Raw genomic sequence first — 25102 nt, forward strand, 5'->3', positions numbered from 1 at the left:
GGCCTAGCTCAGGGCAGCTTCTGTGGCTGTACCCTCTCCTCTGGTTACTGCCCACAGCCTTCACTGATTGGTGTTCAATTCCTATTTTGAAAAATGAAGTTTTTCAAATAGCAACTAGCAAATAAAAGGATACACTAATAAATCACAGCAAGAGTTCTAGAAATCCTTGTCCAAAAGAGTAGGATTCGTTTAGGGGCAGCCCTGAGTAGAAACCAAAGAACATACAAAATAATCTTCAAACCCTATCATTTCAATTCCCCGCAATCATCATCAACCTTTCTATCCTGAGATAAAACCTGAGAGGGCCAAAGAGGTAGCCACAGAAAATGTAGGTAAAACACAGCTGCAAAGACTGAGATCACAACTCAGACAATCATCACAGCCTCCACTGAGATTCACTGTCCTCTGGGAAGTTCTGAGGATTGGGAGCAAGGTCAGCTTTGCTCCACAGCCTCAGACCAGTTTGCTGTGAATGGAATAGGGGAGGGGAGCAATGGCCAGATCTTAGCCTGGCCAAGCAGCCTGAAAGGTGATGCATCTGACCCCATGCTTCATCTGTCCCATTCTGGGAGGCAGAATCCAGGAGATGAAGGCCCCTCCCCACCCCAGCAACATAGTCTCCTACTGCTCTTTCTAACCCCAGCCCCACACTCTCTGCTCATTGCTCAGATGACCCCAACTTCTCCCTTCCATCATCTTGCTTGTGTGAGCAAGAGAGTGCAGTTAAAACTTGGCAACATTGAGAGCAGGACCATGGATTCAAATCCCATATAAAACAATTATCTTCCCTAGGAAAAAAAAAACCACCTTAGTTCTGTACCCTAAGACTGAGGGATACCCACTTCAATCAAAGCAACTTATTCATAAGATTTGGGTTTAAGGAAAGGAAGTCTTAGCTAAAGAATAAAGTTTAGGAACCACTTCCTTAGAATAACACCAAAAAAATCAAACATCCCTTCTAGGGAGCAACTCAAAGCCATATTTCCATGTGGAGCAAGTGAGCAGCATCAGCCTATTCGGGCTGCCAAGGGCACTGCATGCCCCCGAGGGTAGGGACCTAACTACCCCTCCACATAGTGTCCTGCTAAGGTTAGCCAGCACCAAGTCATCATTAAAGCATGCTCGTTACGTTAAGCACAGGAAATGCAAGCCTAATCTCGTGAAATGTTTCTGTGAATTCTCTCTTCTAGTCTGAAACGCTGCACATTAACCCCCTCTACACCCTGATCCCAGTCACCATGTGCATCTCCTTTGCAGTGATGCTGCCTGTGGGCAATCCCCCTAATGCCATCGTCTTCAGCTATGGGCACTGTCAGATCAAAGATATGGTGAGTTGGGGTGCCTCTCCCTGCCAGGGCCAGCTACCATGAGGACAGGGATGACCAGCTCTGCAGCCTTCTTTCAAAGCTTATTTTGTAGCAGTGTCCCTGGCCTGTCAACACTAACCCAGTGTGGTAGCAAGAACAGCGCTTATAAAGAGGTTTTTGGTTGGTCTATAAGCACCAAGGATAGCAAGAATGTGCTCTCCCCAGCCCTCCCCTGGAAAGAAGTGGGTACCTAGGTAGAGAAAGCTGGAACACACAGGCTGTTGCCCAGTTCCAGAAGACATGAGCCTGCGCAAAGTTTTGCCTTCGTTTCTTCATTAGGCCAGTGGAGACATTCATTGAGAAAGCTACTGGTTTATTCACAGATGATGAGAATGAGAAAGTGTATGAACGTAGGGTGAAAGGTATTTTGAGAAAACAGGATTCTTCTGCTCAACTCACCCCCCAGGCAAGAAACCCCTGAAGCAACAATGGAAAATGAAGCATCCATCATTCATTTTCATTTTCAGCTGGGCTCACAAAAGATGGCTTTGAGATATTTTGCTGCTGACTTTAGTGTTGGGTCTATCTACCTTCTACTCCTCTACCTATACACTATACTATGTACACTATGCTGCTATACTTAATATCCAGGGCTGAGGGGGTAGAGGAGAGGATGGAAAACACTGATACAAATTACTGATGGTCTCACAATTTTTTTTTTTCCATGGGAGCCAAATGTGTTCTTGCAGCCCTGTAAAGCAACAGAGGAAAGAAAAGGTTTCAGGCTGGTGGCAGATATTCAGGTCCTTTTTTTCCTTTTGGTGGGGGGGGGGGGGGGGACAGAATCTCACTCTGCCACCCAGGCTGGAATGCAGTGGCACAATGTTGGCTCACTGCAACCTCTGCCTCCTGGGTTCAAGTGATTCTCATGCCTCAGCCTCCAGAGTAACTTGGACTACAGGTGTGTGCCACCACGCCCAGCTAAGTTTTGTATTTTTAGTAGAGATGGGGTTTCACCATGTTGGTCAGGCAGCCTTGAACTCCTGGCCTCAGGTGATCCGCCTGCCTCGGCCTCCCAAAGTGCTGGGATTCCAGGCGTGAGCCACCGCGCCCGGCCTATTCAGGTCCTTTTGACTCTTCAAACTGCTCATCTAAGTCATCCGTGATACTTCCTGGAATGGGGTGTCCCAGCCATCCCTCTCCCCTCCCATCTTACTGAGTAACCCTCAGTCCGCTCGCACTGAGCTCTACTCCAGCTCTCCTGTCTCCCGCTTCTTCTGCTGTGTGTCCCCACCACTGACCTCTGGCTTTCTACACTGGAATCAAATGATTAGAGGCAGTAATTTTCAAAGGTACCAGGTGACAAGAAGTGAGCCACTCTGGGAATGGTTCTATCCCCAGCTTGGGCACTACCTTGACTTCAGTTTCCTCATCTGCTAAATGACGAGGTTCCAGCTGGATGCTCCATGGGGTCCCTTTCAATTCTAACACTCCTTAATTTAGCCCTGCTAGAACCTGCCCTTTCACCTGTGGGGAAACAATGGGCTGTCCTCCATGCCAAAATGCCCAGGGGGCCCCCACCAGACAGCAGGGGAGAGAGGACATGTCTAGCCATTTGCTTGAAACAATTTCCCAGTATCCATTTTCCCCTTGCAATTTTCCCAACTTAATGCCAGCTAGTGACTTGTTTTGGCTACATGCTGTATGCCTGGTTACTCACTGGAAGGGTGCCAGCTATCCTTACAGGACACATTTTTCCATCTGGCTCTGCCAGCCCATCATCCCTCACATCCCCCCACTTCAGCCTGTGAGTGTCAATGTCAAGGCAGAAGTGAAAAGGGTCAGTCACTGAGGTGTAATTCCCTCAGAGGAAAGAAGCAAAGGCTCCACTCCAGCTAGCACACCTGTGTCTCGTTCCTGAGGAAGAGCTGAGCAGAGGCAGCTGAACTGTTTCCCCAGGTGAACTCAAGGTACACTATTTCCACAAGCTGTTCCTTAAAAAAAGGTAACAGTAGCAAAGGCTTCATGTAATATAGCCCCTGCTACAAGTTCCCCGTATTGGCGCATAGGGGCTCTGAGAAGTTTCTGCTTTACAGAGATCTGGCTAGTTTTGTTTAGCACATTTCCCTAAGAGTGAGCTGCAGAAATACCTCTTCACATTCCATAGAGTGGGTGTTCCAAGTAACTAACATACCTTCTAGGCTTCCACTTGAAACCTAGTGAGAGTGCTGTAAGCATGAAGTGGACATGGCTCTAATTGTCCCCTTCCCGCCCTACCACAGTCCTGTGCACCCTACAAGGCAATGCTAGAGCACCCCAGACAGCACTGGGAACTAATCTGGGCCACAAGGCATAGGCTGCGGGAACAGAAGAGGGACTTGGGGATCTGTGCTGCTGCTGGTCAGAGTGACTAGGGTGTGCTGGTTTGTGTCCTGTAGGTGAAAGCTGGCCTGGGAGTCAACGTTATTGGATTGGTGATAGTAATGGTAGCCATCAACACCTGGGGAGTTAGCCTCTTCCACCTGGACACTTACCCACTATGGGCGAGGGTCAGCAACATCACTGATCAAGCCTAATGCAAGTACACAAACTGGCCCAACCACAGGAGCTGCCAGTACCCAGCAGAATCTGGACCACAGGCAAAGAAAACCACTGGGACCACCAGGAGCACACAACCCCAGACCCACGCCGGAGGGCATCCCTCCAACAGAAGATTCCACCACCTCAAGTGAAATGCAGGAATCCTCCAACAACCACAAACACATGCTTAGCTGTTAGTGTCTTCTTCTCGCCCTCAGCACCACAGCTCAAGAAAACCTAAAGTTTCAATACAAGCCATAGGCTCACAGAAAAAGAAAATAAAAATTAAGTTAAAAAAAAAGAAGACAAAGAAAACCTAAAATTGTATCTAGTGTTTGTAATCCATTCATTCTGAAGACAGGAAAAGAAAGCCTGTCTTACTTGCCCTTCAGAGGCTAAGCCTCGCAAACTCACTAGGTTTTATGTTAATACCTTCTTAGGAGTGGAAAGATACCCAAGTCATCCTACTGAGGCAGAGTGAAACCAGTGACATCTTTTTTGGGGGAAACCTCACCCAGAACTGGAAACCTAATTGTCAGCTCCTTTCTCTTGCTCTTTTTTTTTTTTTTTTTTGAGATGGAGTCTCGTTCTGTTGCCCAAGCTGGAGTGCAGTGACACGATCTCAGCTCACTGCAACCTCCACCTCCCAGGTTCAAGCGATTCTCCTGTCTCAGCCTCCTGAGTAGCTGGGATTACAGGCATGTGCTACCATGCCCAGCTAGTTTTTTGTATTTTTAGTAGAGATGGGGTTTCACCATGTTGACCAGGCTGGTCTCCAACTCCTGACCTCAGATGATCCACCTGACTCAGCCTCCCAAAGTGTTGGGATTACAGGTGTGAGCCACCACGCCCGGCCATCAGCTCCTTTCTCTTAAGTGCTTCTATCCTAAGTTCCCTCCACAAGAAGGCTTTCTTAGTAGGTCTTCTTCATGGCAATCAGTACTCTTTCATCACTACTTTGATTCCCCGTTAAGCATCTCTCTTCAATGGCTCCCCTTTACCTTGGCACCAAATTCCCGTAAAGATATAGTGTTCCCTTTCAGAAAAAGGCTGGTGTTGTTCTATTAGTCAAAGGAAAGGGAAGTCGGCCAGGTGCGGTGGAGGCAGAGGTTGCAGTGAGCTGAGATTGCACCACTGCACTCCAGCCTGGGCGACAGAGCAGGGCTCTGTCTCAAAAAAAAAAAAAGGAAAGGGAAGTCAAGAAAGAAGATACACTGAGATTAACATCTCTCCACCTGTCACTAACCACAAATCTATTGCCTTGGTTAAGTTTCGGGAGGGAGGGAAAACTTTCCTACCAGTCTTATAAGAGACACCAAAACTATAATTAAGACCACAGCACTATTATTATATTACACTGGCTTGCTTCTGGATAAGATAAGTAGTTTGTTCCTGAGAAAACAAAGTACTAGGTAGTAGCCAACGGTCCAAACACATCTGTCACTTCCTACACATCCCTACATGAGCCCCTTGAGGGAGAAGAGCTGTTTATGCCTCTTGAAATCCCCCAGCAACTTTTACAATGTAGTAAGCTGTAAGTGCTCAATAAACGTGTCCCATGAGAAAAAAAGCTGTCTGGAAATCAAGGCTTCTTTCTCCTCCTAAAGATCATGCCATTTTCTCCATGATAGATATCCTTGCTACATGACTGGCTATAGCTCTCAATCCCTCTAGTTTGTTGGCATTACAGATTTTTTTATTTCTACCATCAGTTGCTTGCTAAATATGTCTTAGGGGAAAGGGAGTCCCCTACAATTACTGCACTGTTTTAAGTGATTTTAAGTTACTATTGATAGCACGTGCAGTTTTCCCATAATAATTTATCTATAAAATCACTCCCTTAATTGATCAAGCATCCGTGAGTCGTAAAGTTTCTTTTGGAGCAAAAGAAACAACCTCACACATCTGCTCCAACCACAGAATGTGACTGACCAGGGTTAACAGGAACATTAGTGCTTCTGCCCTGTGAGTTAGACCAAAATTATTTGTCCAATGTAATAGTTAAGACCTCACAAGCCCAAATGAAATACCAATGTTAGGTAAGCTACAGCTGATTTGATCCAGCCAACATCTCTGAAGTCATTTGCTTTAAATTTTCAAGAGAGTCAGGGTGTTACTTATTATCAGAAGAGCCAAACATCACATTTATGACCCATCACAGAACGCAGATCCTTTGTCCCTAAGTCAGACAGTAGGACAAAGGTGTAGATAATCAGTAAGATTCTGGGAGTATAAATAAAAAGAGAAAGAAAAGTTGATTTAGAATTAAGTGGACTTAGAATTACTGGCCGGTATTCAACTATGTGAGAACCTGACTCACTCCTGAAGGGAAAGCTGTGCCAGCAACTGCTGCCAGGTGCTCCGAGTAATGAATGCATTCAACCAGCCAATTTAGAAAGAGCGTTTATTTCAGTCTGGTCTACTAACTGCTCTCAAGCACAGCACTGTTCTTTCCCAGAACTGGAGATTCAAGCCAAGCAAGGTTGCCCATTCCAGTGACAGGAAATGGCAGATATGATTAATAACTCCTTGTCATCTAAATCACTCCACTGTTGGATAACTTCTAGCCCTCCTTAATAGTCTTGTGTGTCTCGCAAATATAATTTAATTTTACCTTCTAATATTTTGTGGATGATGAAACTCTGAGCCAAAGTCACTAAGTATAGTTGCATCTTATTCTTAAGTCAATTCTTTATCAAATTTGCTTAGTCAAAGTTGCCTTTGAAATTCCATTAAGTCAGACATAAAGTACATGGTACACAATCTTTCACATTAATATTTACATATCACAAACACTCATGTACCATCTTTTAATAAATAAAAAGCAGCTAGTTTTCCTTCCAACATCAGAACAAATCTGTTTGTTCAGCTATACAATAAATGAAGTAGTTGGCTTCACATTTGGGGACCGCGGTATTTGAAAGTCTTTAAATACTAGAATCACTCTCAGTACAGCAAGAAACTCAAAACCATGAGAACACAAAGGGAACCGAGACCACCTGAGTACACAGGTAGCTGAGTGGGGCTGTCCTCATTGAACGAACACTGAACACAACTGTATGCACTATTTACGTGGCATCTTTTTTGGTACCAGTCCTGTACAATTGTGTAAGATGATACAACTGCACTGTACCTTTCATAAGATCCTCCCACTGAGGCTGTGATTCAGGCAGGCCCAGGACCCAGGGTTTGCAGCGTCCCACCCTGGGAATTTCCAGAAGGTCTCGCTGTTGTCAGTTCATTTTTCTTTCCCTGTGCCTTGCAAAACATGCCATATGTTAGGTCTTCAATGCTTGACTAAATACACTGCAACCAGATTTGGGAAAGGTATAAACTGAACACTTGAAAATCTAAGTGTCACAAACTCCCTATTAAGACCAGGCAAGATCTCAAAATATTTTCCCTTCACCACCCTATTCCTTTCCATAAGGCAAAGCCCTAATAGTCAATAGGGAAAAAAGAACTCATTCATCTGTAAGGAATGGAAATGCTACATGCAAAACCCAAGACTGGAAGTTTAAGAAAAGCCTCATTTGCTTCCAGTACAGTATATAATGTTCCTTCAGGAGGAATAACTCAGAAAGGCATTAAAAATGTGGGAGACCTCGGCAGAAAAACAAATACCAGTATAGTATCTAGGGAGTGAACGGCTTAGTGGAAATGAAAACATTACACATGTGTACATATGCTCTGTGAGGCAACATGTATAGACAACTAGAAAAACCACACAGCCTACTTTTCTCTATAGTCACACAAACTCATTGGGTAAATGAGTTAGAAAAGAAGAAATAAAATTGCTCCTTTAAATCAGAATCAGTTAACTGCTTAAATACATAAAATATCAAATCAGAAGAAAGGTCTAAAGATATAATTTTGGTAACTTCAAAAAATGCAGCCTCTTTTGACAATTTTAAATAACTTTTTTTTTCTTGCTTTGTTTTTGTTTTGTTTGGGAGGATTACAGTTTAGGGATAAGCTTTTCAAGTTCACTGTATTTATTAAGTTTCCAGCACCAATCCTGAAGTCTTGTATTTCACATGTCAGAGTGATCTGCACTAGTATTTTGAGCAACTCTCATTTTATGATCAGATGTGGCAGAAGTTTTCCTACCCATATTAGTAGGAGTTTTCAAACATTTTTTAAAGGAAAAAAAAAAGGCGTATCTTGTGGTGCTTCTTCCCACTGCTCCATTGATTTGTGTGGCAAGGGTTCCTACAAAATTCCCAGGGAAGGGGTAACTTTCAGTGCCACAAACCCCATTCACAGTAAGGATTTTCAACTGCACCCTAAAACTATGATGGTTCTGGGTTCCTCCAACATATAGCTCAGTGAAGATCATCTTGCCTGAGAACTCTGAGGTCCTTTTCACTGCTGCCAAGAACATAAAACTAGGAGAGGGCATCTGAATGGTGAATGCGAAGTCAGCCTGCACTGTGTAGCAGTTTACATGATGAAGCTGAACTTAAGAACTGATCTGCTGGATGGATCCCACTGGTAGAAATGATCTCCTTGGCAAGGTTAAGTGTCACCCCTAAGGGAAGCCCTCAGTCCAAATGAGCCTTGTTTATAAGGTATAATACAAAGAGACCTAACCTTCTAATAGCTAAGTGACCTCCCATCCCAAAGCAGCCACTCTGGGAGACCACACACACCATAGCAATGCTATCATGGTTGGTAACAAGGAATCTCTCTTTGGAAACAGCTTTCTAAGCTTCTAGCATTTTTAATACCCACAAGGTAAACCTTCATCCTTTGGGGCCCTAGTTCATTGTGCTAACAATTCAGGATCAAATCTTGTGAGCCAGATGGTATGATCCAGGTGGATACTGTAAATTTTCATCAGTATCAAAAATAGCGACTACAGAATAATGACAAATTTTTTGTGTGGTTCATAAGCTGATTCCAAAAGTGACTGCAGAACTAGCCAAAAAGCAACAAGTTTGTACTAATAGCTACTATTTATTAGATAGTCTGCAAAGCACTGTGCAACATTACATACATTATCTCAATAATTTTTTTATGAAAACCCCATGAGGTGGACATTTACGTCCACATCTACAGATAATGCAAGGGCTTCTGAAAGAATAAGCTACAAACCTCTCTGACACGCAATTTACCTAAATTTACCTATTAAATGAATCTAAAAGTTTAAAAAAGCTGGGCGCAGTGGCTCACGCCTGTAATCCCAGCACTTTGGGAGGCTGAAGTGGGCAGATCACTTGAGGCCAGGAGTTCGAGACCAGCTTGGCCAACATGGTGAAACCTCATCGTTACTAAAAATACAAAAATTAGCCAGATGTGGTGGCAGGCACCTGTAATCCCAGCTACTTGGGAGGCTGCAGCACGAGAATCACTTGAACCCAGGAAGAGGGGATGCAGTGAGTTGAGACTGTGCCACTGCACTCCAGCCTGGGCAGCAGGGTGAGATTCTGTCTTGAAAAAAAAAAAAAAAAAACTTAAAAAAAAAAAGAAAAAAGAATAAGCCACTTGCCGATGATCACGCTGCTAAGAAAAGTCAAACCATAATTTAATCCTAATCTGTCTCACATACAAAGACAACCTTGACAGGAATAAAACTTACTTCCATGTAGGAGAGATGCAAGCTGTCAAAGAGAAGCAGAATCACTTTATCACATATAGAATCAGTGTCATTACTATCTGAAAAAAGATGCTCTGAACAATTCTGCCAGTGTATTGATTCTGAACCTGCCATGTCTTCAAAAATGGCATTATTAGTGAAGCTGCTGAACAAGCCCTCTGAAACAAAACAGCTAGTGAAATGGGTATTTATATTTAGTCTAAATTATACTTTTAGGACTGTATCTTATAGCTCTATCCTGAATCGGTATGTTTAATAACATTAGGAATGAGGTTATCATTGTAATAGCAAAAGAACAACCTAAGCATTTACCAGTAGCAGATTAAATCAGTTATGTTGTATCTATTCAAAAAAATATTAGGCAGTCAAAAAAAGAATGAGGTTCCTTGCTACTTACTTGCTGATATAGAATGATCTCCATTAAAAAAAAAGAAGACGAGGGTCAGACCTCTGTGGATAGTTACTATTTGTGTTACACATGTTTGTTTAGGCACAGACTCTTTCTCAAAAGTATAAGGCAAAGTGGTAACAGTAACTTGTGAAAGAGGAGCCAGGAGCCAGAGAACAGGGGTGGGAAAGGCCCTTTACATGAAATTACTTTTGTATCTTGTCCTATGGGAAAAGTTAATTATTCAATTTTTTTAAAATTTAAAAACAATACAAACTGATTATACATTTGACAAATTCAGGGAATTTCTGACTGCAGGAAAAAACAAAGCATCAACTACAAAGAGAAGCAGAAATTCTCCTTGATCTGCTGATTTTACTATACATTTGGGCTACATTTTTTCTTAAGAGAATCACTACAAAGTAATAGTATAAATACCTTTTTTAATGTGAAAAGGTATAAAATCTCCTTTAAAAACTTTTCACTTATCCATCACATAACATCAAATGTACCTGTAATCCCAAGTATGATTCTTCTGAGAAGGAAAAGTCAGATCAAATACATCATTAAAGAAAAACATGCACACTAAATAGACTACGAACTCTACTGGGACAAAGACCATTATTTTGCATATTTTTTCATTCCCCAATTCCTGACAGGATTCTCAGAATCATTTCTTAGTTAACGAACAGCAAATTGACTCATTGGTTAAATTAGCAACTACGGAGCTGCCTAACAGCAGAACAAAATAAATGAATAATTCACCAAAAACTAGCTCTAGATGTTAATTTTAATTACTTTGCAGCAACATAATTTAGTACCAAATATTTTAAAAGTACCCATTATAACTGCTAAACTGTGAAGTCACTATTATTTGTATCTGACCAGCTATACAAAACTCATCAATTTTTCTCTTGACAAAAGGTAGTAAAAATCGCAAACAATAAAGAAGACACTATTCATTAAAAGTCATGTTTACTAATCTAGCACCATAATTCCAGTCTTAGAACCTCCCATGCAGTTGGAAAGGGAATATGGGAAGAGGTGAGTATGTTGGAAATGTAGGGTAGTTCTCAAATTGGGGCCCCATTTTGCTTGCTCTAAGCAAAAAACACAGGGTCTAGCAAAGAAGAGAAGTGCTGAGGCTGGAGACGAAAACAAAAGCTTTTGGTTCAGATGGTAAAGGAGGCCCTCAAGAGCAGTAGAATCAGTGTATCCCGAAGGCAATGCTGGAGGCAGTCTCATGCACTAGGGGGTTTCTTCTTGGCATCCAAGTCCTTTTTAATGTCTTCAAGTTTTTTAGCCAGGTTTGGTATCTTTAAAGAGAACAAAGATTATTATAATTTTGCATCAACCTAATCAATATTCTTGTACTTCTTTTCCTCCAAAGATAAATGGTTTTACAAGCTTTTATCTTCCTCTGAAAGAGATCTGCTAAATAGTGGTTCTTTTTGCTTTCTTTTTTGAGATAGGGTCTCTGTCACTCAGGCTGGAGCGCAATGGTGCAAACATAGGTCACTGTAGGATTGACCTCCAGAGCTCAAGCGATCCTTCCCGCCCCAGTCCCCCAAGTAGTTGGGACCACAGACATGCCACCACGCCTGGCTAATTTTTGTATTTTTTGTAAAGATGGGCTTTCGCCACATTGCCCAGGCTGGTCTGAAACTCCTGAGCTCAAGTGATCTGCCCACCTTGGCCTCCCAAATTGCTAGGATTACAGGCGTGAGCCACTAAACCCGGCCGACAGTGCTATTTCTTAGCCTCATAACTGCATAGAAAGATATCAGAAGTTGTCAGATAAGTATGCTCCTCTCTGAAAGCCACCTCTACTTTTGTACACCCACTTCCGCTCGATCTGGTGCCAAGTAAAGGTTGTACGTATAAACAATAAATGTGACATAATATAGCCTTTGCCTAGAAAACTATATGACTCAAACGAAGGTTGACAAAGGAACTCCCTTTGTCATACAAAAAGCTTTACAACAAAACAAATCAATATCATGTTTCCCTTGCTTGTCTTTTTCAAACACCTGTCCAGAATCCCCATTCTTAGGCTGCTGCACCACCTGGTTTTCAACATCGCCATCTATAAAGTGAGGTTAATACAGCTTCACAAAACTCTGTTCTCAAATGTGCTACCCTTAGAATTTTGAAGATGGGATATAGATCTATATTTTTCAGTCCCCCTACCCAGATGCATCTCCAAAATTCTAAGTTATCTCCACTACTGGGTAGTGGGGCTGAAAATATTATCCAATTAATCTTTAAATTCTCACTTGCCACATGATTTCCCAAAGAATTTTAAGAGCCCAACTTAATATTACTCTGGGCTAACAAGTCACAGCTGAGGATCATCATGAGCCCAGCTGAACTGAAGGGATTTTTCCCTCTTGTGGTGATATGGAGGACAGATGTTTCATGAGCTGTATTATTACTTTTTCAAACAATGGCAAACCATTCTACAATATTCAGGAGTTTGCCTTAGCCCTATGGACCTCATTTATGCTGGAAGTCACACCTTACCTCAAACAAAGAAAAGTCACTCTAAAACAGTTACATGGAATCAAGGTAGTCATGGATATGGCCACTTACGTCATAGTTCTGAGCCAGATACATTCCAACCACGTTGCCCAATGTAAATCCAAGCTGAAAAAATAGAATAGTAAGAGTTACAGTGTATACTGAGTCCTGTGCCAGTATGATTCCAAATTAAAATACAAAGACAGTATCTTCCTAAGAAGCTTAGGACAGTTAGAAGACCTTAATGTCCAGACAGTTAGAAGACCTTAATGTCCAGTCTAGGGCTGTGTACAACATGAGAGTCACATTTTTCTTCTATAAACACAGAGATGCCCTCTCCAGAGGCTAAAGAGTACACAAAAGAATAAACGGTGACACCAACCAAACATAAGAAAAAAATAAAACTGCAAAAAATAATAAATGGTAACACTGTATAAATCTACCCTAAATTCTCTTATCCCCTCACAACTCACATAAATACTTGACTACAAGTTCTGGAAACTCAAGCCAAAGTTCAGATTTTTCTTGTTGAATGTTGCAATTTTTTGTCTTTTTTTAGTTATGGATATTGTTATTCCTTTTTAAATCAAATAAAAGTTACTCAGTTTTTAAAGTATTCACTCAAGGCTGGGCACAGAGGCTCACACCTATAATCCCAGCACTTTGGGAGGCCAAAGTGGTGGATCACTTGAGGTCAGGAGTTTGAGACCAGCCTGGCCAACATGGTGAAACTTCGTCTCTACTAAAAATACAAAAATTAGCCAGGCGGGGTGGCTCACACCTGTAATTCCAGCTACTTGGGAGGCTGAGGCAGGAGAATCACTTGAAACCGGGAGGCAGAGGTTGCAGTGAGCTGAGATCATGCCACTGCACTCCAGCCTGGGAGACAGAGCAAGACTCCATCTCAAAATAAATAAATAAATATTCATCCGGGCACGGTGGCTCAAGCCTGTAATCCCAGCACTTTGGGAGGCTGAGACGGGCGGATCACGAGGTCAGGAGATCGAGACCATCCTGGCTAACACGGTGAAACCCCGTCTCTACTAAAAAATACAAAAAACTAGCCAGGCGAGGTGGCGGGCGCCTATAATCCCAGCTACTCGGGAGGCTGAGGCAGGAGAATGGCGTGAACCTGGGAGGCGGAGCTTGCAGTGAGCTGAGATCCGGCCACTGCACTCCAGCCCGGGCGACAGAGCAAGACTCCGTCTCAAAAAAAAATAAAAATAAAAAATAAATAAATAAATAAATAAATATTCAGCCAACTCGTAGGATCTCAGAGAATGAAGGGACTCTTCACAGTTTACAATCTCTTCACAGTTCAAACAGAGGAACTTGAGGCCCAGGATGGGAAGGGACTTCTCCAAGAGCATTCACAACAAGGAGGACAAGACAATCTACATTAGCTTCACACTCAAAAACTAAACTATGTGATGACAGAGAAGAAGAGAAAACTCTGACACACCACTGAGAGTACATATGGCTTAGCACTCTCCCACAGGTACAGTCTAACATGCTAACAGGTACAGTCTACCATGCTAACAGGTACAGTCTACCATGCTAACAGGTACAGTCTAACATGCTAACAGGTACAGTCTAACATGCTAACAGGTACAGTCTGGGAGGACATTTAAGGTCGGTGGGAAACACAGTGAGGAGACAGGTCCAACATTTAGAAAACTTTAAATATTTATCCCATTTGGTGACTATTTTCCTAAACAAAAACTGGTTCATGAAAATTTAGATATACCCAAAAGGGCCAAGGCTCCTCAGCTTTGAGTTTTAATGATAATAATTCCTTGTTTTCCTCTGGTAATTAAGAGGCTCCATCTGGACCTTAATTTTTCATTTTATAAATTCAAACTAGCACGAATTGTTTTCATCATTTTCTTTAATCAGTGTTGCTTTTATTCAATCAATACACAGCAGAGAGGTTTTTAAAAAAATAAAGTGCGGCACTTAACACCATCAATCACACATGACATGACTGAACCTTATCTTCAAGCTGGAGATGCACACAGGGAACAGAATGCAGCTGGGTTCTTAGTACGCTTTAAACTTACTAAGCTTGAAACACCAAAAGCATAATTTAAATTGGTTTGTTATTAGCAATAAGAAACATAGAAGAGGCTATCTAATCTCTACTCATAGACCATTCTGACCATTTGATTAATCAGATATGGCCTGCAAAATCCTACTTTTACCAATGTTGCACCTTGAAGCAGAATGATTTTTTTCTCCTATGGGATGAAACCAGGTAGGAAGAGGTTTTCCAAATCCAGAAGGAGTATTAAATTTGCTTAAAAGAAGAGAAAAAAAAATCAAATGAAAGTATTAGCTCTAACACCAAAAAGAAAAAACATGGGATTTAAAAACTTTCAAAAAAAATAATCGAGTTCTGGTTCCACCACTATCAGGCAGTGTGCCTAAAGCAAGACACTTAACCTCTCTGGAGCTTTGCTGATTTCAGCTTCCTGATTTATAAAACATTATACTCACAATGTAATGTCCAGCTCTAACATTCTAAGATTCCTAGTTCTTACCATATCTGTCCCTAAATAAGGCTTCACTTTGGCAACTTCGCCAGGCATAAGGGCACATGAAAAACTCATGATTAGTTTAAAACATAACACAAAACAAAAACCATAAGCCTCTAAACAAGTCATATCCAATTCCAGTTTCAGAATACTACCAGATCTACCAAAGGGGTATTGTAAGATTAAATACACAAGAAAAATGTCACTAAGAAAAATGTTTCCGAATACTACCAGATCTACCAAAGGGGTACTGTAAGATTAAATACACAAGAAAAATGTCACTAAGGGAAAAATTCATGAAGCCAGAAAAGCATATACAGTATGTTGTTCATGGGATGGTCAATAGGCATGTTTACACACACACAAAAAAAACCTAAATCTGAGGAACAGTGACTCAGTCTGAGAGGTTAGACTGGAGTCAGATTATAGGAGGTCTTGGATGAGTCTGCAACCTCTTTGTAGGCCAAGAATGCCTAACTTCTTCCAGGCCAAGACCTGGAAACCTCATCAGTAGTTCTGTCAGGTGAATGCCATCACAATGCCCTGCTTCCCCTACATGGTCACCTGTTAGTATTCCCTGTAGAGAAGACTGTGGCATAAGGAGTGCAATGCTTTCTTCCCAAGCTCAATACTAAGTGCATTACTATCACACCCTCTCTGCAATAATTTTGAGACTTTAGGGGTAAGAAAAAGTAGCTTCTTTTCACAGGAACATTGGGGACAATTAATGGTACAACACTGCAAGTTTGAAAACAGAGGACTGAGATGAGGAAAGCAGTGTACAGGAAAAATAGATGGGCAGAAGATGCTGGAGCTAAGAGCCCTAAAAGGGAAGTCTAGACTGGCACAGAGCAGTACACAACAGAAGAATTGCATTGTCAGCTCTATAAATAGAGAGTACACTAAGAATCAGTGAAGCCCCACAATCCATTATCCACAATTCTGAAACTCAACTCAATCCAAACTACATTACATCATAACTCATTTGGTAGCAAAAGCATACCTGACCTGAACTAATAGCAGACTATTTATAGTCATTATCACATTTTAGTGTGAATAATCATTTTTAGCTATAGCAATAGAAATCTTTAAACATAGGATCCTGCCTTAGACCTCCTCACTGGAGATTATGTCTCACAGCAAAAAATTTAATACATTTGATTACAAAGTGCTATCCCAGATGCTGCTGGGGGTGTTAAGTACCAAGGTACATGATACAGCTTAATACTTTTCTAAAATCTAAAAGAAATCTGATTTCCCAAATACATACGGCCCCTAAAGATTTTGATTAAGGGACTGCAGACCTTAATATACTAAAAATCAACTTCATATTTAGCCCCATGAAAGGATTAAAAATTATCTCTGCCCTTAGATAACTTATATGATGAATAGGAAGAAATGCTAGGCAAAATAGTTATATAACAACAGAAGGCAGGACCCTGCACAGGATTTTCAATGTTAACAGATGCTCCAAAAATCAGAACTAGGCCATGCATTAAGTGGCAAAATGAATGATACAGAAGTGATTCTTTTAAGAAATCATACTTGAAAAATATGTACCTCAGGTTGACATTAAAGGCTCTAAATATGCTAAGTGTTCACATTTAAACTGGTGATATGGTTTGGCTGTGTCCCCACCCAAATCTCATCTTTAATTCCTACATGTTGTGGGAGGGACCCAGTGGGAGGTAAGTGAATCATGGGGGCAGGTATTTCCCATGCTGTTCTCATGATAGTAAGTCTCATGAGATCTGCTGGTTTTATAAAGAGGAGTTCCCCTGCACAAGCTCTCTCTTTGCTGCCATCCATGTAAGACGTGACTTGCTCCTCCTTGCTTTCTGCCATGATTGTGAGGCCTCCCCAGCCATGTGGAACTGTAAGTCCATTAAACCCTTTTTCCCGTATAAATTACCCAGTCTCGGGTATGTCTTTATCAGCAGTGTGAAAATGGACTAATACAACTGGCAAGGGAAATGCGAAGAAAACTGAATGTGGAAAATCAAGGCACAAGATGGGAATGGAGATGTGATGACTGGCATAAAAGAAACAGGCCTGACTGGAAAAGAGAATTTGAGTTAAAGAATGGAGAGAATTAAGTATGGAAAGCTGGGCAGGGCTAGATGATGGGCTTCAAACAGCAGGTAGGGCAGCCAGGCTCAATGACTATGCTTGTAATCCCAGCACTTTGGGAGGACAAGGCGAGAGGATAGCCTGAGCCCAAGAGTTTGAGACCAGTGTGGGCATCATGGTGAAACTGCATCTCTACCAACAAAATGCAAAATCAGCCGAGTGTGGTGGCATACATCTGTAGTCCCAGCTACTCTGGAGGCTGTGGTGGGAGGACCACTTGAGCCCAGGAGGTAGAGGTTACAGTGAGCTGAGATCATGCCACTGCACTCCAGCCTGGGCGACAGAGGCAGGGGAGTTTCCTTCACATGTAGTTGTGGTAGGGAGCCACTGACTACTCTTTGCCCGCAGCAACATGATGAAAGCACTGCCTGAGAAGCATTCTCCTGGTACCTATACTCAGAAAAGGCTAAGGAAGCAAGGACCTACTAGATGATGAAAAGATGTAGGAATCAAAAAAGGTAATTTTTTTTTTTTTTTAAGAAAACCAAGTACCTGTTAAAGAAAAGCTGATTACTGTGGTGGCAAGCAAACAAGACTGAATTGTTTCTATTGATCAATAAAGATCAATGGAATAGAGTGGAGAGCCCAGGAATACACCATAAAGGCTTATTATGGTCAAGTGATTTTCAACAAGAGTGCCAAGGCACCCAATATGGAAAGAACAGTCTTTCCAAGAAATGGTGCTGGGAATAATCTTTTCAAGAAATGGTGCTGGGACAATGGGATATCCACATGCAAAGAATAAAGTTGGACTGCCACCTCACACTATAAACAAAAATTAACTCAAAATGGATTAAAGACCTAAATGTAAGAGCTAAAACTATAAAACTCTTCGAAGAAATCATAGGTGTAAACCTTCATGAGTGGGGCTGGGCAAATAGTTTTCTCAGATATGACACCAAAAGTACAAGTAACCAAAAAAAAAAAAAAAAAAAAAAAAAAATGGACTTCATCAAAATTAAAAATGTCTGTGTTTCAGAGAATACCATCAAGAAAGTCAAAAGACAACACACAAAATGAGATAAAATATTTTCAAATATATATCTGATAAGAGATCTGTATCCAGAATATATAAATAACTGAATGACACAAAAAAAACTCAATTTAAAAATCGGCAAATTGGTCAGGCACAGTGGTTCACGCCTGTAATGCCACACTTTGGGAGGCCAAGGTGGGTGGATCACCTGAGGTCAGGAGTTCAACACCAGCCTGGCCAACTTGGTGAAACCCCGTCTCTACTAAAAATACAAAAATCAGCCAAGCATGGTGGTGGATGCCTGTAGTCCCAGCTACTTGGGAGGCTGAGGCAGGAGAAACTGCTCGAACCCAGGAAGCAGAGGTTGCAGTGAGCTGAGATTGCACCACTGCACTCCAGCCTGAGCGACACAGCACGATTCCATCTCAAAAATAAATAAATTAAATTAAATTAAAATTAAAATAGGCAAATGACATGAAAGGATTTCTCCAAAGATACAAATAGTCAACAAGCACATGAAAAGATGCTCAACATCATTAGTGACTGAGGAAATGCAAAGCAAAACCATAATAAGGAACCACGTCACACCCACTAGAATTGTTTTAACAAAAACAATAACAGCTACAACAAATGTTGGCGAGGATGTGGAGAAATTGAAACTGTCATACATTACTGGTAAAAATGTAAAATGGTGCAGCTACTCTGGAAAACAGTCCAAAAGTTCCTCAAAGAGTTGAGCATAAAGTTACCCCATGATGGCCGGGCGCGGTGGCTCAAGCCTGTAATCCCAGCACTTTGGGAGGCTGAGACGGGCGGATCACGAGGTCAGGAGATCGAGACCATCCTGGCTAACACAGTGAAACCCCGTCTTTACTAAAAAAATACAAAAAACTAGCTGGACGAGGTGGCGGGCGCCTGTATTCCCCTCTACTCGGGAGGCTGAGGCAGGAGAATGGCGTGAACCCGGGAGGCGGAGTTTGCAGTGTGCCGAGATCCGGCCACTGCACTCCAGCCTGGGCGACAGAGCGAGACTCTGCCTCAAAAAAAAAAAAAGTTACCACATGATGCAGCAATCCCACCTTAGGGTATATACCCAAGAGAACTAAAATACACATCCACACAAAAACCTGCACACAAATATTTCTAGCAAGATTACTCATCATAGCCAAAAGGGGAAACATATTGAATGTCCATCAACTGGTGAAATAATTAACAAAATAGAAATAAACATAACAAACAAGGTGCAAGATAATTATTCAGAAGTTAATGAAAAGACATGAGACCTAAATAAATGAGGAAATGGATCATAACAGTGAAATAGTGTAAGGCCAGGCACAGTGGCTCACACCTGTCATCCCAGCACTTTGGGAGGCGGAGGCGGGCAGATCACATGAGGCTAGGAGTCTGAGACCAACCTAGCCAACATGGCGAAACCCTGTGTCTACTAAAAATACAAAAATTAGCTGTGGATGGTGGCACACGTCTGTAATCCCAGCTGCTTGGGAGGGTAAGGCACGAGAATTGCCTGAACCCAGCAGGCATTGGTTGCAGTGAGCTAAGATTGCGCCACAGCATTCCAGCCTGTGTGACAGAGGACTCTGTCTCAAACACAAAACAAAACAAAGACATAATAGTGTAAAGGTTTCAGGAGCATAAGTCATCAGGAGGGCCTCATGGAAAAATATCAGAGTGGGACCATGAAGAGTATTCAGGAAGGTAAAAAGGATAATAGGAAAACCAGCCAGGTGCAGTGGCTCACGCCTGTAATCCCAGCACTTTGGGAGGCTGAGGTGGGTAAATGACTTGAGGTCAGGCGTTCGAGGCTAGCCTGGCCAACATGGTAAAACCCCATCTTTACTAAAAAAATAAAATTAGCCAGGCGTAGTGGCACATGCCTGTAATCCCAGCTACTTGGGATGCTGAGGTAGGAGAAGCACTTGAACCCAGGAGGCGGAGGGTGCAGTGAGCCAAGATGGCACCACTACACTCCAGCCTGGGTGACAGAGTGAGATTCTGTCTCAAAAACAAACAAACAAAAGCAATAAATTACAATAACAGCATCATAGGCAGTGTGCACAAAGCCCCCAGCAGTGCCATCATGTTAGCTTCCCTCCGAAAGCATCCTTAAAATAACTCTAGCTAAACCTTATGAATAAGGAAGCAGTAGCTTTCCTCAGGTAGTGTTGGTTACTATCTGCAAAGAGGTGTCTTTTACTGTGGTAAAAGAAAGGGGGGGTGCTCACTTTGGCAGCACATATACTAAAACTGCAATGATACAGAGATCAGAATGGCCCCTGCGCAAAGATGACATGCAAATTCCTGAAGCAATGCATTTTTTAAAAACAGTCTAGGAGTAGTGGCTCAAGCCCATAATCCAACACTTTGAGAAGCTGAGGTGGGAGGATCGCTTCAGCCCAGGAGTTCAAGACCAGCCTGGGCAATATAGTGAGAACCTATCTCTACTATTAAAAAAATAATAATAAAGGGGAAAAAACTGCAGTAAAAGAAAAAGGAAAAACCACAGGAACAAGGTCTGTTCAAGATAGAGACAATAGGCAAATATTTTAACCTGAGGAGGAATATGAACAATGGAAGGAAGATATCACCAACACAAGCAAATACAGTGGTTTTCAAACTGTGCTCCACAAATCACAACTGTAGGAGAAACATCTTAGAGGGTTCCCAAATGTGTAATGACAATGCACCTGCTTAACTTGTGACTGTTTCATCACTTCTAAACCTTTCCGATCACCTACCCTTCTGTGAGAAGCTGATCCCCACTTCTGAGAAGAAACTCAATCAGGGTTCAAATGACACCCTGCAAAAGAAAAACTGAACACTATCTGAATCCTTGTTGAGTGCCCCTGTTTTTAAGTTCTTTAATGTGTTAACTCATTTTTAATCCTCACAACAAAACCGTGAGGTGGGTTTGCATTTTCAGATGTGGAAATGGGAGCACAGAAAATTTCAATAGCCCACCCACGCGACCACAGCTTGAAAATGATGGGAGGCAGGGTTCAAAGTGAGAAGTCTGACTCTGAAGTTTAACCTCTTAAACACTAGAACGTGATGGTCATTGTTTTATAGATGAAATGACTGAACACAAAGAGAAATACTTGCTCAACTTTAGAGTCAGTGGCTCATTTGACAGGGGTGGAATCAATGTGAAAAGTAATGCTATCCACTTATTTAAAAAAAAAAAAAAAAAAAGCAGTGAGGTGGGAGACCAGAGGGTGAGAGAACATCAGGGTTCCAGTTACTTCTGAGCTAGGAATATAACTGACAGCTTTAGCATCTCTCCTTAAACACTGAGAATTCTGAATTCTCAAATCAGAAATATGACCAGGCACAGTGTCTCATGCCTGTAATCCCAACACTGTAGGAGGCCTAGATGAGACCTGTCTCTACCAAAAAAAAAAAAAAAAATTTTAAAAATCAGTCAGGGGTGGTGGTTTGGGTCTGTAGTCCTAAGCTACTACTAAAGAGGCTGAGATGGGAAGACTGCTTGAGGCCAGGAGTTAAAGACTGCACTGAGCCATGATTGTTCCACTGGACTCTAGCCTAGGTGACAAAGAGAAACCTTGTCTCTTAAAAAAAAAAAAAAAAATTAACACACAGTAAAAGTTTATTGCAAAACCAAATAGACCCATTCTGCAAAACCACTCAGAAAGTTAATTGTAACTGAATCATGTCCTCTCAGTTTATCAATGAGCAACAGATACAGTAGGCAGCTCAATTACATCATCCTATACCCTGGAGCTAAGTGATACCGCTTTTAATCTAGTGTTTACTACAAGAAAATGACTGTCATTATTCTGAACTCATAAACTAACACCTAGTTAGGACACTACAGAAACTCCTAGAGGCAAAGGAGCAGCCCTGTCTTAGCTGGGCAGATTAAGGACACTCTTTTGACTAATTGGATTTAACAATCCATTACCATCTTTCAAAAGGACAGAAGAGGCACGTTTTGTGTTTTAATCTCTTTGATAAAGATACAGCATTTGGGGCCGGGTGCGGAGGCTCGCGCCTGTAATCCCAGCACTTTGGGAGGCTGAGGCAGGCGGATCCCGAGGTCAGGAGATGGAGACCATCCTGGTCAACAGGGTGAAACCCCGTCACTACTAAAAATACAAAAATTAGCTGGGCCTGCTGGCGCGCGCCAGCTACTCGGGAGGCTGAGGCAGGAGAATCACTTAAATCCAGGAGGCGGAGGTTGCAGTAAGCTGAGATTGCTCCAATACACTCCAGCCCGGCGACAGAGCGAGACTCCGTCAAAAAAATAAAGACACAGCATTCGAGAGGGAGCAGCGGCTCACGACTGTAATCCCAGTACTTTCGGAGGCTGAGGCGGGTTGATCACTTGAGGTCAGGAGTTCGAGACCAGCCTGGCCACCTCAGTGAAACCCCCCTCTACTAAAAATACAAAAATTAGCCGGGCATCGTTGTGCGCGCCTGTAATTCCAGTTACTCGGGAGGCCGAGGAGAGAGAAGCGCTTGAACCCGGGAGGCGGAGGTTCCAGTGAGCCGAGATCGTGCCACTGCACTCCAGCCTGACGACATAGCGAGACTCCGTCTCAAAAAAAAAAAAGAAAAAGGAATTAGTGGTTGAAAGCACCAAGTTTTGAGTGCACAATAGCTTGGCAGAAAAACTTTCACTTGAAAATTTGATGAGCAAGTCCTCCTGGAACCTTCACTAAGCAATCTTTGAAATATACCCAATTTTGCCAGAAAACTCGTTTTTAACTCAAATAAGGAGCCAGGAGAAACAGTCTGCTTACTCATGCTTACTCATTTCGGGAAAAATGACGTGTATACCAGTGTCTGACTCATTCCTCCAAGTCTGAAAGGTCTGATGAGGACTTAGCCTCTCGGACTTCGTGAGGTGGCTAATTTACGGTTTATTTCTGGCCCTCCTACCTCCTCAGAAACGCCAACTAGCAGGGCTCCACAGCAGGGACCGGCCGGCGACTATGTAATGGAACAGGAGCGCAGAAAGGGGGGCGGACTACGAAAAAACATCAAGGACCACACAAGCTTTAATACAAGTATCACACAATGAGCGCGGGGCGCGGCGCACAATAAGTAGCTCTGGAAACGCACACTCTCTGACACCTCAAAGTTTTAGGGACTTGGATGGCTGCAGAAAAATAGTGGCAAAGGGATTTTCCGGGGAGGCAGGAAGAAAACGGCCGCCCTGAGAGGCGACGACCAGGCGCGGGGGCCGAAGGGACCGCGGGACCCACGCCCAGGCCGGGTCGGTGGGGTCGGCAGTCCTCGAGGGGGAAATGGGATCCGAGGCACGCCCCAGGCAGCGGGCCCCGCTCTTCGGCAGCTCCACTCACCAGGAACTGGAGCATGATGTCGGTGGGGAGGGCGAGGAGGGCGCGAAGGACTGCTGCAGCTCCGCGGGCCGGTCCAAGGCTACCTCCCCATGCGCGGGGGGCGGAACGCCCCGTCGACTTCCGGGTCACACCCCGCCCGGCCCCGCCTCGCTCCTCCCGCCCAGCCCGCGCCCGGAAACGACTCGCAGCGTCGCAGCGCCCCGGTTCCCCCTGGCGGAGCGCGTCGGCCTCACAACCTGAACCATCGGCCTCACAACCTGAACCAGCGGGGCAGCGAGCGCGCGACAAGACTTGCGAGGAGCCAAGTCCGGAGCCTGGCTGGGCAGCCTTGAGCATCCCGCCTCTGTAAACCTGGGCCGGGGCCCAGGAATCTGTATTATTCTCAGCACGCGGATGATTCTGATACACAGCCCAGCTTAGGGCTCTCTGGCCTAGAAGGACGGCCTGAGCAGCGGGTCCCATCCCTAGGTTCGCAGCTGAATCGTGGGAGCTTTTGCAACATCCTCTACTAGGGCCCAGCTGGACTTTGCGGGGAGGAAAGGAGGCTTGTAGCTCTCAAAGCTCCGCAGGTGTGCTGTGTGATCAGCGTTGAGGACCCAAGGTAGAGGCTGGGTGTTTAAGAAGCTCGGATGGCGGGCTTTGGAGTCTGGTGATACCGGATGGGGTCCATGCTGCCCTGTGCCGCACGCCAGTCACTGAGATGATGAGTTTTGCAGCAGAGAAAGGGTTTATTCACCAGGCAGCCAGCCGAGGAGACGGGAGAACAGATCTCAAATCTGCCTCCCCAAAGATGGGTTTTAGGGATATTTATGGGATAGAGGAGCAAGGTGGTCTGAGGTGTGGGGAAAGGCGATTGGAGGTCAGGAAAAGTTTGGCAATGGGTGATTTGCGCGAGGTAGTCAAGCTTCATGGCTCTTCATAGGATACATGGTCACAAAAGGGCATCTGAGATGGGAGTGGAGCTGAGAGTGAGCATGATCTGAGAGTGGAGGTTTTGGCCCTCTGATGTCAGAAGGACACCCATAAGGCTTTCATGCAGGCCCAGTTGAGGGATTGGTGGTCCCGGCTGTACAAGAAATGACCCAGGCTGGGCGCGGTGGCTCAAGCCTGTAATCCCAGCACTTTGGGAGGCTGAGACGAGCGGATCACGGGGTCAGGAGATCGAGACCATCCTGGCTAACACGGTGAAACCCCGTCTCTACTAAAAAATACAAAAAACTAGCCGGGCAAGGTGGCGGGCGCCTGTAGTCCCAGCTACTTGGGAGGCTGAGGCAGGAGAATGGCCTGAACCCAGGAGGCGGAGCTTGCAGTGAGCTGAGATCGCGCCACTGCACTCCAACCTGGGCGACAGAGCGAGACTCCGTCTCAAAAAAACAAAAAAAAAAAGAACTGACCCCAACTTCCTGAAAAACAAGAAACCTTATCAAGCAACCCAGATGTCAGAGATGTTATCCATAAGGAAGCTAGTGGGAGCTTAGATATATATTGTTTAGCTCTGTGACTTTAGCTATATGGGTTTGATTTAAAAACTAAGAGCAGGTGACTAAAAACAAGTGAGAGAAGTTTCATTTGGCAGGCCTCATCAGGTTGGCCCTCAGTGTCACTGGCTCAGCTGGGTTTCTTGCCTGGCATGGCCATAGGTCCTGTTGACAATTTGGTATCATATCGCCACAAAGAATCTGTTCTTTCAGTCTTTTGGTCTGTGTGTGTGTGTTTTCTCTCT

At 43.5% G+C, this 25102-nt stretch overlaps 2 protein-coding genes and 1 non-coding gene across 4 annotated transcripts in view; 2 read left to right on the plus strand and 1 right to left on the minus strand.

Annotated features, from left to right (window-relative positions):
- SLC13A4 (solute carrier family 13 member 4) overlaps positions 1 to 4202 on the plus strand; it is a 46665-nt gene extending 42463 nt beyond the window's left edge. For both annotated transcript variants that reach the window (XM_033191929.1, XM_033191930.1), the window contains exons 15-16: positions 1191 to 1328; positions 3746 to 4202. In XM_033191929.1, coding sequence (XP_033047820.1) covers positions 1191 to 1328; positions 3746 to 3883 — 276 coding nt within the window. In that variant the 3' untranslated portion in view covers positions 3884 to 4202. The remainder of the gene's footprint in view (positions 1 to 1190; positions 1329 to 3745) is intronic.
- Positions 4203 to 10832: 6630 nt separating this feature from the next.
- STMP1 (short transmembrane mitochondrial protein 1) lies at positions 10833 to 23715 on the minus strand. Its single transcript, XM_033192085.1, has 3 exons — positions 23380 to 23715; positions 12467 to 12520; positions 10833 to 11190 (listed from the first exon to the last, which is right to left on the minus strand). The coding sequence occupies exons 1-3, from the start codon at positions 23713 to 23715 to the stop codon at positions 11116 to 11118; spliced, it is 465 nt and encodes a 154-aa protein (XP_033047976.1). The 3' UTR covers positions 10833 to 11115.
- LOC117073805 lies at positions 20270 to 20373 on the plus strand. Its single transcript, XR_004433372.1, has one exon. It is a non-coding gene; the product is annotated as a U6 spliceosomal RNA (small nuclear RNA).
- Positions 23716 to 25102: the final 1387 nt, after the last annotated feature.

The sequence above is a fragment of the Trachypithecus francoisi genome, unplaced genomic scaffold (assembly GCF_009764315.1).
Source record: "Trachypithecus francoisi isolate TF-2019V2 unplaced genomic scaffold, Tfra_2.0 Lachesis_group4, whole genome shotgun sequence".
Lineage (NCBI taxonomy): Eukaryota > Metazoa > Chordata > Mammalia > Primates > Cercopithecidae > Trachypithecus > Trachypithecus francoisi.

Coding starts and splice junctions, on each gene's coding strand:
- STMP1 (XM_033192085.1), bottom strand. CDS start 23,715: ATGCTCAAGGCTGCCCAGCCAGGCTCCGGACTTGGCTCCTCGCAAGTC. Junction 12,521..23,379: donor ACATCATGCTCCAGTTCCTG/GTGAGTGGAGCT, acceptor CTATTTTTTCAG/CTTGGATTTACATTGGGCAA. Junction 11,191..12,466: donor ATCTGGCTCAGAACTATGAC/GTAAGTGGCCAT, acceptor TTCTCTTTAAAG/ATACCAAACCTGGCTAAAAA.